The sequence below is a fragment of the Labeo rohita genome, chromosome 25 (genome assembly GCF_022985175.1).
Source record: "Labeo rohita strain BAU-BD-2019 chromosome 25, IGBB_LRoh.1.0, whole genome shotgun sequence".
Taxonomy (NCBI): domain Eukaryota; kingdom Metazoa; phylum Chordata; class Actinopteri; order Cypriniformes; family Cyprinidae; genus Labeo; species Labeo rohita.
Window position 1 is genome coordinate 26,194,492 of NC_066893.1, and position 15,570 is coordinate 26,210,061.

The 15,570-nt window shown below is 32.9% G+C and overlaps 1 protein-coding gene across 1 annotated transcript in view; it reads left to right on the forward strand.

The window, feature by feature from the left end:
• Positions 1 to 15,570, forward strand: part of si:dkey-82f1.1 (DENN domain-containing protein 2A) — a 46,057-nt gene that overhangs the window by 24,196 nt on the left and 6,291 nt on the right. The window contains exons 3-15 of the mRNA XM_051099369.1: positions 447 to 1,397; positions 2,323 to 2,450; positions 5,813 to 5,928; positions 6,153 to 6,350; positions 6,599 to 6,692; positions 8,448 to 8,498; positions 9,368 to 9,555; positions 9,659 to 9,768; positions 9,898 to 9,967; positions 10,203 to 10,280; positions 11,939 to 12,079; positions 12,195 to 12,343; positions 15,328 to 15,505. Coding sequence (XP_050955326.1) covers positions 447 to 1,397; positions 2,323 to 2,450; positions 5,813 to 5,928; positions 6,153 to 6,350; positions 6,599 to 6,692; positions 8,448 to 8,498; positions 9,368 to 9,555; positions 9,659 to 9,768; positions 9,898 to 9,967; positions 10,203 to 10,280; positions 11,939 to 12,079; positions 12,195 to 12,343; positions 15,328 to 15,505 — 2,452 coding nt within the window. The remainder of the gene's footprint in view (positions 1 to 446; positions 1,398 to 2,322; positions 2,451 to 5,812; positions 5,929 to 6,152; positions 6,351 to 6,598; positions 6,693 to 8,447; positions 8,499 to 9,367; positions 9,556 to 9,658; positions 9,769 to 9,897; positions 9,968 to 10,202; positions 10,281 to 11,938; positions 12,080 to 12,194; positions 12,344 to 15,327; positions 15,506 to 15,570) is intronic.

A 15,570-nucleotide genomic window follows, 5' to 3' on the forward strand; every position in this document is an offset into this window, starting at 1 on the left:
TGTTTTCAGATGGACTTGAAGCAAATCCATAACCTTCAATTTGATGTGCTGATGGTGACTCACTTGTGTAGTGAAAGGCTTGTGTTTTCAGTCCACAGAGGAAAGAAGACACACCAACTGCAAGTCCATCTGCATCTCATTAGAACTTTTGAATTTACATTTAAGAAGTCATTATAATTCAGTGTACCATTAAAGTCTAGACTCTAGACAACGCAGTTAATATCAACGTGGAAACTTTGGTTCATGCTGAATACTGACTGGTTTGTATGGTTGATTTGGTGGTTGTGAGAGATTTTGGTAATTGGTAATTCTGAAAATGTAATTTTAAATGAATGATGCTTTGAAACATGACCTTTAAATGCACAGACTCTATAATTGCTGTCTAATCACTTAATGACTGTCAGACACTCTTGATGTGTTTAGCATCTTTCCTGTGGTCTCTTCAGGCTCCACTGCTGCGGATTGAAGCTTGACCAGGCCCAATCTGTGGTGCTTCAGCGGCCAGACCTGTGTGGGGTCGGGGACAGTCTCTCGTCTCTGAGCAACCTCAACCGAAGCCCAGGAGACACCATCATGCTCGCCCACAAGAGTCCCTCCAATCCTCGGCCCATTGAAAATGGTCTGGGCGGTTGCAGCAAGTCCCCCAAGACTCCCTTAGGACTTAAAAGTGCTGCCAGCATTCGGGACAAGATATCCCAGTGGGAAGGTAAAACAGAGACCACCGGGTCAAACACCCAAACAGTGGGACTGAAGGAGACTGAAGGTGGAAAGAAGAAGGTACAGCCAGAAGTACAAAGAAAAGACAGCAAGAGACTCTCCAACTGGGAGAGACAAACCTGTGGCAAAGAGAACGGGAGTAAGTCTGGAGAACCTTTGCACACCTCTGAGGGACTTGTGAAGGAAAAGGAATGGATTTTGGACAAAGCCCCACTGGGGAAAACAACAGAAACCGGTCAGGACAAAAAGTCGGTTTTGACGCACATTAAAAAACTTGAGCAAGCGATGAAGGAGACTCCTTCCAAAGCATCCTTGTCTATGCCAGGCAATTATTTCTGCCCAGCTTCCAAAGAGGAGCAGGAAGAAGCAGAGAGGAGGCCTGCGGAGCCAATCTTTGGAACTCTGGATGTTGTGAGATCCGGCAGCCGAATTCGAAGTAGGGACTCAGAGAATGTCTACAGTGAACCTGGAGCTCCTTCCATTAACCCTTTGCCAAAACCCCAAAGAACCTTTCAACACCACACGCAGACAAACAACCCTGCAGCCAACCATGGTTTTGTTAAGGGTAAACGAAATCTTCCTCCTTTACCTTCCATACCTCCCCCACCCCTTCCATCCTGTCCTCCACCACAAGGGATCTGTAGAAGACCATCCGGACGAGCTCGAAACACCAATAACAGGTAGGATGACTGATGTGATGCCAGTGCGAGTTTAAGAATGAGCTGAAGAATTTTATTGCAGCTGTTATATTTGTACCTCACTTGAGTATTTAACCAATAACAAAGTCATTTTGGTAAGCAAGTCATCTACTTCCTGGACATTTCATTTCAAATAGATAGGAGTTGCATGAGTTGTGCAAGAACAGAGAGACTGAATACTCCAAAAGTGCTGGCAAAGTCCCAAATATAGTCAGAACAAAATGGTATCATACATTTAGCTTCTTCAGCTCAAGTCAAGCCAAATCAATCATGTGCATAAAGACCAGGCAATGCCTTTGCCAATTTTCAAGTAGCTTGTCTACTCATTATATTATTAAATTTTAAGAATGAATCATCAGTAGCGTCTTGCCTCAATCCACCTTCCATAGTTTTTGATGCATTACATTGGAAGCTTAATAGATCGGTACAGTCAGTTTGTCAGGATTTAAAAACCCGTACTTCCTCATCTCATATTGCTCTCTGTGGTATGACTGTTTCATACGTAGACATGCTCGCGGGACAAACGGCACGTGGACTGAAAGAACCTCACAAATTTAGTAGCCTGCTAATGTGAAAATAAATCTTTTGAAACCAAGACTCCCCTAAAGGATTACATCCCCCTGTCTTTATGGGGATGCTGTTTTAGCAGTACTATTTATCAGTCTAGCCCATCTATGAAAATACGTTTTTAACTTTTTAACCACCATTGTGACGCAATCTTAAACTTGTGGCCTTTCTTTGTTGAGGTGGTCTGTTATTAATCTAAGATTATGCCAAAATCCATTCATGTAAGTCTTGTTGTTCCAGTGGACCTTCAGGTCTTCAATTTCCTGTAGACTTAATTGGTTCCTTCTTGGTCTTTCTCGCTCTCTTAATGAAGTTTTGTTTGTATTTGTCGAACCCGCAGGAAGTCCTACGAGTTTGAAGATCTTCTACAGTCGACAGCAGAAGGTTGTCGAGCAGATCTCTACGAGCTATCTAAGCTAGGCCTCACTCGCACTTTATCGGAGGAGAATGTCTATGAGGATATCCTAGGTAACATAATGCACTGCACCACAATGGTACCAGGTAAAACCTGGCTGACTCTTTGACTATGCACCTGACAGAGCAATTACCCAGAAGCCTAGGAGCTTGAAACTTTAATAAGGACCAAACTGAGAGAATGCTATCACAAACATTGGTGTTCCTTTGTTTAACCTCACCAGTGGTCCTCTATGTTTGGGTTACCCCACATTAGTCTTCTCCACAGCATGATGTGCAGTCCTAACAGTCCTTATCAGTGCCTAGGAATAAATAGAGTTTGATTGGACGCAGGGCCTTGACATTAACAACAAAGATATGGGAGGCCTTTTTCTTGACTTCCCAAAGCCAACGTTTGTGGTTAGTTTAGTAGCATTTTATTAGCATTTTAGTTAGCATAGCTATTTCCCTGCTCTCTGCAACCCTACCAATGGTCAACCCAACCATGAATCTAGAATTGGGGTAGGCAAGTTCAGTCCTAGCGAGCTGCTGCACTGGAAAGCTTAACTTCAACACTGAAAAAAAAACCTCACTTGCCTATTGCCTTAGTAATCCTGAAGACATTGATTAGCTTGTTCAGGTGTGTTTGATTAGGGTTAGAGCTAACTCCGCAGGACAGCGGCTCTCTAGCACTGAACGTGCCTACCCCTGATCTAGAACGTATAGCTTTCTTATGAACTTTTATCATCTGTGATTCTATAAATCTGTAGTCTTACTAGGAAGACCAAGATAAATTTGCGCAATTGTCCTTCTTCCTTGTAATGATTAATGTTGTGTCTAATTATATAATAGCACTTTCCAATAATGGAAGATTCACCATTGGCCAGTAGCAGTCATTTTAATGTCTTTGAACGTGGAGCGTAGCGTTCTAGAACTGGATGTCCCAACATCATAAACTGTCTTCCCACCAGCCGCATCTGGTGGATGAATCGACATGACAGAGGCTTTCTGCATCTGTAAAAAAACACCCTTCTTCCGCTCTAACATTTTTCTTATCCCCCTCTCTGTCTGATTTGTTCTTAGCACAAACCAAGACAGATTTTGCTAGGAGTTTGTCTTCTTGTTAGCGCCACTGGTGATGCCACACGCAGCTAATGAGGTTTGCATGGATTCTCTGGCAAATGTTCAAACATCTGGAAAGGAATACAAAAGCAACCAAACACATGACGTCAGTTTGAAATCTCTTCGCAGAAAAGCAGGATTAAATCAGGCAGTGTTGACAAGGGGAAATTAACAAAAATATGCCCACGTAGCTAGCACCACTGGCTGTCAGCAAAAATGATTTATGACCTGTCATTATAAAAGAACTAAAATGTGTTTTTTTTTTTTTAAATTGAAATCTAAACTGTTTTGTTTGTTAGGAAACAGCAAATTTGTAAACTGACTTTTTAATTTGGCTTGAGAAAACCAACCAACAATTTAGTTCCTATTCCGATATCATTTCTAACTGATAAGATTTATTATCTATCTATCTATCTATCTATCTATCTATCTATCTATCTATCTATCTATCTATCTATCTATCCTCTGACTAAATCTATCTATCCTCTGACTATATCTATCTATCTATCTATCATCTATCTATCCTCTGACTATATCTATCTATCTATCTATCCTCTGACTATATCTATCTATCTATCTATCTATCTATCTATCTATCTATCTATCTATCTATCTATCTATCCTCTGAGTATTTCTATCTATCTATCTATCTATCTATCCTCTGACTATATCTATCTATCTATCTATCTATCTATCTATCTATCTATCTATCTATCTATCTATCTATCTATCTATCTATCTATCTATCTATCCTCTGACTATATCTATCTATCTATCTATCTATCTATCTATCTATCTATCCTCTGACTATATCTATCTATCTATCTATCTATCTATCTATCTATCTATCTATCTATCTATCTATCTATCTATCCTCTGAGTATTTCTATCTATCTATCTATCTATCTATCTATCTATCTATCTATCATCTATCCTCTGACTATATCTATCTATCTATCTATCTATCTATCTATCTATCTATCTATCTATCTATCTATCTATCTATCTATCTATCCTCTGAGTATTTCTATCTATCTATCTATCTATCTATCTATCCTCTGACTATTTCTATCTATCTATCTATCTATCTATCTATCTATCTATCTATCTATCTATCTATCTATCCTCTGACTATTTCTATCTATCTATCTATCTATCTATCTATCTATCTATCTATCTATCTATCTATCTATCCTCTATCTATTTCTATCCTCTGACTATTATCTATCTATCTATCTATCTATCTATCTATCTATCTATCCTCTGACTATTTCTATCTATCTATCTATCTATCTATCTATCTATCTATCTATCCTCTGACTATTTCTATCTATCTATCTATCTATCTATCTATCTATCTATCTATCTATCTATCTATCTATCCTCTGACTATATCTATCTATCTATCTATCTATCTATCTATCTATCTATCTATCTATCTGTCTGTCTATCTATTCAAGCTTAGCAACTGGACTAAGACATGCTAACAATATGCTAATCATGCTAACAATGTGCTAAAACAACGTTAGCAATGTATCAAATCATGCTAAAACATGCTAGCAGTGTGTTAAATCATGTTAAACATACTAGCAATAAGCTAAATCATGTTAAATCATGCTAACAATATCCTAGCAACATGCTAATCATGTTATAAACATGTTTACCATGTTAATCATGCTAATAATGTTAACCATGTTAAAAACATGCTAGAAACACACTAATCATGATAAACACATGCTAGCAACATGCCAATCATTTAAAACATATTAGCAACATTCTAACAACATGCTAGTAACATGTTAATCATGTTAAAAACATGCTAGCAACATGTTAAACATGCTATAAACATACTAGAAATATGCTAATCATGTTAGAAACATGCTATCAACATACTAATCATGCTAAAAACATGTTAACAACATGCTAATCATGTTAAAAACATGCTAACAGCTTGTTAAATCATGTGATAAATCATACTAGCAACATGTTTTACAACTGTTTTGAACTTTAGGCTAGGCTTTCTCAAGCCAACCTAAAGTTTGTCTTGACAGTGGTTGCTAGGGTGTTCTGAGTCGTTGCTAAGTGGCTTCTTATTGTGCCAAGTTGGTTTTTCATCTCTCAGTACGGTTTAAGTGCCTTTTTAAATGTAAATCTGAGAGTTATTTGTCCATCAGTCATAAGTCATCTCTCCTTAACAAGACAAATAAAATTAGGCTTAATCGAAACAAAATGTTAATCAATGTTTAGCATTAGGGTTTTGAAAAGTGGCTAAGCAAGCACCACTAATAATCTCATACGTATTTTCCTTCCCAAAGACCCTCCATCGAAGGAGAACCCATATGAAGACATAGAGTTGGAAAGTCGCTGTCTTGGGAGCAAGTATCCCGTTTCTTCTTCTCCTTCCTCTCCCATTCCTGACACCCCATCCAAGGTATTCGTACTGCATTCCTGATTAATTGTTTCCACTCTAGAGCGAGTTCTCTATACATATGTGCATTCAGTACTGACTGCAGAGCGTCATTCACTTTTATTATGTTGAAAAGAGCAGCTAGTGCATTCTGCAACTGTCTTCTTTTTATCCCATGGAAGATAGAAAGTCATACAAATTTGGAGTGACATGATGACTCTGAATTACACATTTTTTCCCATCGATAGCTCTCCTCCAAGCCTGGTTTCTTCAGGCAGAATTCAGAGCGACGTAGTTTCAAGCTATTGGAGCTGCGCAAGACAGGCAGAGATGGCGGCATCGCGTCCCCGTCGCGAGTCAGCCCTCCATCAACACCCAGCAGCCCGGACGACACCCCGTGCCTGTCAGGGGACCCTTACAACCGGCGGCGCAGGAAAATTCCAAAGGTAGTCGGTGTAATCCTTGACTTATCAGTGATTTATGGTTCTGGTCCGCTGCTGACTGAGACGCTGGCCCTTCGGCAGCCTTCCACTGCTAATAAAAAGACAAGAAAAATGTGACAGGCGGATGAGACACCTAAGAATAATCTGAAAAATGGAGGAAAAAGTAATTTCCTTCAGAACTCCTTTGCCGAAAGACTTGGAAGGGCTGTCTCTGATAAAGCAGCAGCCATGACTGTTTTCTTTTTCAACAGATGGTGCAGAAAATCAACGGCATCTTTGAGGCCCGTAGGGGAAAGAAGAGGATGAAAAGGGTCTCGCAGTCAACCGAGTCCAGTTCAGGAAGAGGTTTGTGAGGGCAACATTATATGTTAGCTAAATTTAGACCTACTTTAATCTATGTTTAAAGGAATGGTGCACCCAGTTTACTTGTCATTTGCTTTTTTTCGTTTTTTTTAAACATGTACTAGGACTGGCAAACAATTTGTTGTGATTAATCGCATACAAAATAAAAGTTTGAGTTTGCCTAATATATGTGTGTGTACTGTGTGTAATTATTATGTATATATAAATAGAAACGCATTCATGTATATATTTAAGAAATATTTACAAGTATATGTATATGTTTAGAATTTATATTATATAAATAAAAATATTTTGTACATAACATATTTATCTTATATATACATTAATTTGTGTGTATTTATATATACATAATAATTACACAAAGTACACACACACATATTAGGCAAACTCAAACTTTTATTTTGTATGCGATTAATTGCTAATAATCATTTGCCAGCCCTAATATGTACACTACCAGTCAAAAGTCTCTTCTGCTCATCAAGTCTACATTTATTTGATCCAAAATACAGCAAAAGCTGTAATATTGTGAAATATTTTTACTATTTAAAATAACTGTATTCTATTTGAATATATTTTAAAATGTAATATATTCCTGTGATCAAAGCTAAATTTTCAGCATCATTACTCCAGTCTTCAGTGTCACATGATCCTTCAGTAATCATTCTGATATTCTGATTCGCTGCTCAAGAAACATATTTTATTTTCATTATTATTATACATTTTTAAAACGAGTACATTTTTCAGGATTCTTTAATGAATAAAAAGATCCAAAGATTAGCATTTATCTGAAATAAAAAGCTTTTGTAACATTATACACTATACCATTTAAAAGCTTGGAGTCAGTAACTTTTTTTTTTTTTTTTTTTTTTTTGGAAAGAAATGATAGAAATTAATACTTTTATTTAGCAAGGATGCTTTAAATTGATCAAAAGTGATGATAAAGACATTTATAATGTTCAGATAAATGCTGTTCTTCTGAACTTTCTATTCATCAAAGAAACCTGAAAATTCTACTCAGCTGTTTTCAACATAATAATAATAATAATAATAATAATAATAAAAATGTTTTTTGAGCAGCAAATCAGAATATTAGAATGATTTCTGAAGGATCATGTGACTGGAGTAATGATGCTAAAAATTCAGCTTTGAAAACACAGGAATAAATTACATTTTAAAGTATATTCAAATAGAAAAGAGTTATTTTAAATAGTAAAACTATTTCAAAATATTTCTAAATAAATGGTGAGCTTAGTGAGCAGAAGAGACTAATTTAATAATAATAAAAAAATCTTACTGTACCAAAACTTTTGACTGGTAGTGTATGTGTATTCATTAATGCATTTTAAAAGTTAATGCATTTTATATAATATAATATAATATAATATAATATAATATAATATAATATAATGTAATATAATATAAATAGCCTGTATGCTTTGCATGACCCTTAGATAATAGCGCGATGACCGTATTTGTTGCTCCTAGTGAGTTACAGCCTAATCCACATGCACTGCATTGTGGGACAGTCCGGGCCCCAGCCACATGTGCGTCCACTTATCTTTATGGACACGTTTACAGTTTTGGGTCAGTTGCATTTGACCCATTTTTCCAGGGATGATAGAATTATGTTACGGTATTGGATACACATGTGCATCCAAGCATGAAATATGTCTCTGCAAATACCTGCATACCGATTCACTAGTGACCTTTGACCCCTCTCTCTCTTCTCCGATATAGTGACGGACGAAAACAGCGAGTCTGAAAGTGACACAGAAGAGAAGCTAAAGGGTAAGAGGCCCTACAGGCCTTAATGTCAGAATTTCAAGGTTACATAAAAGAAATGAAAATGAAAATTTGCTGAAAACGTACTCACCCTCAGGCCATCCAAGATGTAGATGAGTTTGTTTCTTCATCAGATTTGGAGAAATGTAGCATTACATCACTTGCTCATCAATGGATGTGAATGGGTGCCGTCAGAATGAGAGTCCAAACAGCTGAGAAAAACATCACAATAATCCACAAGTAATCCACACCACTCCAGTCCATCAGTTAATGTCTTGTGAAGAGAAAAGCTGTGTGTTTGTAAGAAACAAATCATTGTCATTAAGACGTTTTCACTTTAAACCGTCACTTCTGGCCAAAATATGAGTCCATAATCCATAATAAAGCTTCCTCCAGTGAAAAAGTCCATCTCCTGTTGTCCTCTCACATCAAAATCCACCCACATATTTGTTTTTGAACTGTTTTGGACTGTTTGCTCTGTGCAGATTTCTCTCCTGATTTAGACAAGGCAACTTTTTCACTGGAGGAAGCATTAATATGGATTATGGACTCATAATCTGGACATTTTGTCCAGAAGTGATGTTTAAAACATCTTAATGATGGATTTGTTTCTTACAAACACACAGCTTTTAGCTTCTCAAGATGTTAACTGATGGACTGGAGTGGAGTGGATTACTTTTGTGATGTTTTTATTAGCTGTATGGACTCTCATTCTGACGGCACCCATTCACATCCATTGGTGAGCAAGTGATGGAATGCTACATTTCTACACTCTTCTTTCAGAAAATTTTCACTTTTGTGTGAACTGTTCCTTTAATGTCCTTAAAATGAAATTATATGGGGAAAAAACATTGTTTTCTATTCATCTGTTTTAGCTCACAGTCAGAGATTAGTGTCGGTCCAGTCTATGTTGAGGCAAACCGGTCGATATCGCACTCTGGAAAGAGACTTGATGGAGCTTCAGGAGAGGAAGTTGTTTGAGTACTTCCTGGTTGTAGCCCTTCATAAGACCAAAGCAGGCGTGCCATATTTACCAGAAGTCACACAACAGTTCCCTCTCAAGGTACAGACATTTTTTTTCCAAGAGCAAAAATGACCTATTTGGGCTTAAAAGATCAGCACGAGACGTTCATGCATCTGTGTTCTTCATTCTTTGTGCTCATTAGTTGGAACGAAGCTTCAAGTTCATGCGAGAGGCTGAAGACCAGCTGAAAGTCATTCCGCAATTCTGTTTCCCTGACGCTAAAGACTGGGCACCTGTGGATAATTTCCCCAGGTATCGAGTCTGCATGGTTTACAGCCTTACAAAAACAACCTCAACCGCTATTACAAGCATGTTTGTTGTTATTTGCTGAAATATGTGCTACTTGGCAATCATTTGCTCATTTAAATCTGTTCTTTATAGTGAAACATTCTCGTTCGTCTTGACCGGGGAAGATGGGAGCCGAAGATTTGGCTACTGTCGACGTTTACTGGTGAGCTGCTCTTTATTTTTTTATTTTGCAGGAAATTACTTTTAACTCAGTACTGCAGAGTATATGCTGCCTATTCTAAAAAAAAAAATCTTTCAAACAGTAAATATATATTATAGTCACATGACCTTATTAGGTTGCATATGCATGACTTATAGTCAACAGTTAGAAATAAGTGTTACGTGTGTTTAAATTCATGTTTTGGAGTCTCATCAGTCTATTGTGTGTGTGTTTATAGCCCAGTGGTAAAGGAAGGCGTCTACCTGAAGTCTACTGCATTGTGAGCAGGCTAGGCTGTTTTGATCTGTTCTCTAAGGTATTTCATATGCCCATGATTAATCATTGAGTCAAGCTCTGTGTGCATTTATTCTGTTGTGGTTCTTTGTGTTGGTGCTTTTATTATTTTTTTTGTTTTGTTTTGTTATCAGCATTAAGCCATAGGTGTTATGACCTCTTAACCTAAAGACAAGTTTATTTTATTTTATTTTATTTTATTTTATTTTATTTTATTTTATTTTATTTTATTTTATTTTATTTTATTTTATTTTATTTTATTTTATTTTTATATTTTATTGAAGCCATGGACATCTTACGCTAAAGACATTTAATTTAATTTAATTTAATTTAATTTAATTTAATTTAATACATTTTAGCCATATACATCTTACCCTAAAAACATGTTTAGTTTTGTTTCTTATTTTATTATTTTTTTTTAAATTTTAATAAAAAAGTGTATTTATTTTAAACTGTGTTGAATAATGTAATTTAAATTAAAATTAACAAATTATTTAATAAGCTAAATTAATAAAAACAAATCATTCCAGTTATAAACTGACAATATTTATTTTATTTTATTTTATTTTATTTTATTTTATTTTATTTTATTTTATTTTATCAATGGACTTCTTGTCCTAAAGATGTTTTGTTTTGTTTTGTTTATTCCAGTGATAAACTGACAGTAATTGTTGTTGTTGTTGTTGTTGTTATATTTATTTATTTATTTATTTAATTATTTTAATTTCGGATAATGTATAGGTGGGGAGCAAAAATGAATAAAGTGATAAAAACAAGCAAAAAAAAAAACAAAAAAAAAACCCTGTAGATCAAAATAATTTATTTTAGCCATAGACATCTTACCCTTTTATTTTATTTTATTTTATTTTATTTTATTTTATTTTATTTTATTTTATTTTATTTTATTTTATTTTATTTATAATTTGAACTGTTGAATAATGTATTTAAATTAAAATTAACAAATGAATAAGCCAAAATTAATTTAAAAAAATGTTTATTCCAGTGATAAACTGACAATAATTGTTGTTGTTGTTGTTGTTGTTATTATTATTATTATTAAATTATTTTGGATAATGTAGAAAAAATGTAGATCAAAATCATTTATTTTAGCCATAGACATTTTACCCTAAAGACATTTAATTTCATTTCATAAATTTTAGCCATATACATCTTACCCTAAAAACATGTTTTGTGTTTTGTTTTGTTTCTTATTTTGTTTTGTTTTTTATTTAATTTTAATAAATAAATTAAATAAAAAAAAATAATAAATAATAATAATTTAATACAATTTTATTTATTTTAAACTGTTGAATAATGTCATTTGAATTAAAATTAACAAATTGTTATTTGTATTATTATTAAATATTATTAAATTATTATAAATATTTTAATTTTATTTTATTTTATTTTATATTTTGAACTGTTGAATAATGTATTTAAATTCAAATTAACAAATTATTTAATAAGACACAATTAATTTTAAAAATGTTTATTCCAGTGATAAACTGACAATAATTGTTGTTGTTGTTGTTATTATTATTATTTTGGATAATGTATAGGTGGGGAGCAAAAATAAATACAATGAAGTGATAAAACAAAAAAAAAAAATGTAGATCAAAATCATGGTGACATTAAACAGATCATACATTACACGTGTATGCCGATGTCTGTCTGATGTAGATCCTCGATGAGGTAGAGAAGCGACGAGCCATTTCCCCCGCACTGGTCCAGCCTTTTATGAGAGGAATTATGGAGGCTCCGTTCCCAGCGCCGGGCAGAACAATCAGCATTAAAAACTTTCTGCCGGGTTCAGGAACCGAGGTCAGTATAAAAAAGGCCTTGGAAGTGGCTGAAAACAACTTGTGTAATTCTACGTCGAACATTTCAACTTGAGTCTCAGCTCTAATCCCGTTTTTGTCTCTTTCTCTTTCCGCAGGTGATAGAATTATGTCGGCCTTCGGATTCCCGTCTGGAGCATGTGGATTTCGAGTGTTTGTTTTCCTCTCTGAGCTTACGTCTGCTTCTGCGGGTGTTTGCTTCTCTTCTGCTGGAGCGAAGGGTCATCTTTACAGCGGATAAACTCAGGTACGAGCTTGTTATAATACAAGTACTAGAATGCTTGTTTTAAAACAGAGGTTGATTGACAGGCGAGTGGGCGGTGCTTGTTGTAGATGTTCTAAATGATGCATTAATAAGGTCAAATAAACAAACATTCAGATTAAAAGGATACATGATAAATGTATGGATTTATACGTCAAACGGAGGTTTGTTGGCATTAGGAACCGCACACGTGTGTTTGTGCGTGAACCCAAAAGAGGACAAGGGAAGAATGAAAAGATATGACACAACGAGGGGGAAAAGTGCAGCTTGTGGAACTGTTTTTCACAGCTCAAGACAGATATGGAAAAAATGCTGTTGTGTTATATAGTCGCCTGGGGAACAAAAATCAACCTCAGTGGGTTTTTTTCTACGGAAAAAGAGAAAAACTAGCTCACATGATGTTCTGGGCCTGTAACGAGAGCCGGGTCCTTCTTAGGGATCTTCAAACCAGCATCCTCACTAAAAAGACCATATGAGTGGTGTTGAGCAAGATGAGCTGACGAAATGAATCTCGATGGACACGGGAACAGATCACTGACACTAGAATCGTATTAGATGTTGTCTGCAAATAAGAGAAGAAATCAGCGTCCTAATAAGTGAAGATTGAGTTTTTAGTGGATGGAAACAGCTCTTCACAGACTGAAGACATTAAGATCACAGAGCAATAATAGCAGTAGAAAATAATAAATTAAATAACACATTAAGTAAAAACAAGTTTATAAATCACACTGCCATAAAAAAAAAAAATGTAATGTTTCATTGCAATGATAAACTTATAATAATGATTGTTTTTTATTATTTATTTTGAATTATTTATTTTTGAATATCTGGATTAAAATATCTATTTTTTTTATTTGAACTTATTTTATATTTATTTAAATAATTGTTTTATATAACAATGATAAACATTTTATTAGAAAAATATTATTTTTTATTTAAATGTTTTATATTTATTTAAATAAAAAAATATTTATAACAGTGGTAATAATGGTTTTTTTTTCTTTTTGTTATTATTATTGTTATTATTTATTTTGAACAGTATTCAACAATTCAATTTTTACTTGGATTTATTTGATATTTATTTAAATAAAATAATCAGTTTTTTTTCTGTAACAATGATAAACTGATAATAATGATTGTTTTTATCTTTGTTATGATTGTAATTATTTATTTTAAACAATGTTTAATAATAAGATTGTATTCATATATATATATATATATATATATATATATATATATATATATATATATAATTTGATTTTATTTTATATTTATTAATCTTTTTCTATAACAATGAACAATGATAAACTGATAATACTGATTGTTTTTCTTTGTTAATATTATTGTTATTATTTATTTTGAACAATTCAATAACATTGGATTAATTTTTTTTTATTTGAATTTATTTTATATTTATTTAAATACATATTTTTTCTATAACAATGATAACTGATAAAAATGATTTTTTTTCCCCCTTTTGTGTTATTTTTGTTATTTATTTTGAGTAATAACATTGGACTAATATGTCTGTATTTTGTCTATAACCATGATAAACTGATAATAATGAGTTATTATTTATTTTGAGCAATGTATAAGATTTTATTAGAAAAATCAAAATTTTTAATTGAAAGTTTTATATTTATTTAATAAAACATTTTATTTTTCTATAACAATAATAATAATGTTTTTTTTCTTTTTGTTATTATTATTGTTATTATTTATTCTGAACAGTATTCAATAATGATTTTTTTTTTACTTGGATTTATTTGATATTTATTCAAATAAAATATTTATTTTTTTCTATAACAATGATAAACTGATAATAATGATTGTTTTTATCTTTGTTATTATTGTTTTTATTTATTTTGAACAATGTTCTGTACTAACATTGGATTAAAAAAAATATTTTTATTTGAATTTATTTTATATAAATTTAAATAAAATATATATATATATATATATATATATTTTTTTTAAGATGATAAACTGATAATAAGGATTGTTTTTCTCTTTGTTATTATTGTTATTATTTATTTTGAACAATGTTCAGTAATAAGATTGGATTAATTTTTTTTTTTATTTGAAATTATTTTATATTTATTTAAATAAAAATATTAATCTTTTTCTAAAACAATGATAAACTGATAATAATAATTGTTTTTCTCTTTGTTAATATTATTATAATTTATTTGAAACGATTCAACAATAACATTGGATTAAAATGTATTTTTACTTAAATTTACTTTATATTTATTTAAATAAAAATATTTATTGTTCTATAACAATGATAAACTGATAATAACGATTGGTTTTCTCTTTGTTATAATTGTTATTTATTTTGAGCAATGTTCAAAAATATCATTGGATTTTTTTTAAATTATTATTTTAGATTTATTTGAATTTAAAAAAAAATGTATTACAATGATAAACTAATAATAATGACTGTTTATCTCTTTGTTATTGTTAATAATAATAATATTAATAATACGTTTCTTCAGTTTTCTTATTGAATATATATATATATTCATTTTGAACTATGTTGTTATTATTATTATTATTATTATATCTGATAAACGGATAAACTGACAATAACGATTGTTGATTGTATTGTCACTATTTTTTGTATTGTTCTTGTTGTTATTATTTCCAATCTGGTAATGGAAAAACATACTATCTATTTATTTATTTATTTATTTAAGCTATTTTTAATCTTAATGGGTGACTTAATGAGTCATATTTTACACCAAAGTCAAACAACTAATTTTTTTTTTTTAAAAAAGTATTTTATTACTAACTTTATCAGTATTTTGCAGTATCCTCTCCCATGAAAGAATAAGCAATAGTATTACTGATGCCTGCTTGAGCAAACAGCACTGACTGATTCTTCTCTGCTGCCATCTTGTGGTGTAAATGTGTCAGCACAGTCATGTTTATGCCACTAACAAATTTCCCTGTCTCTTTTTCTTCAGCACCCTCTCTAAATGTTGTCATGCCATGGTGGCGTTGCTGTACCCGTTCACCTGGCAGCACACGTACATCCCGGTTCTGCCACCGTCCATGATGGACATCGTCTGTACGCCAACACCTTTCATAGTCGGGCTGCTGTCTGGCTCTCTGGCCCGTCTCAAAGAGCTCCCGCTAGAGGAGGTGAGACACCATGAATGTATACAATAATACACAAGAAAATCTCCACAGCTATTTTCAGCTGTTTG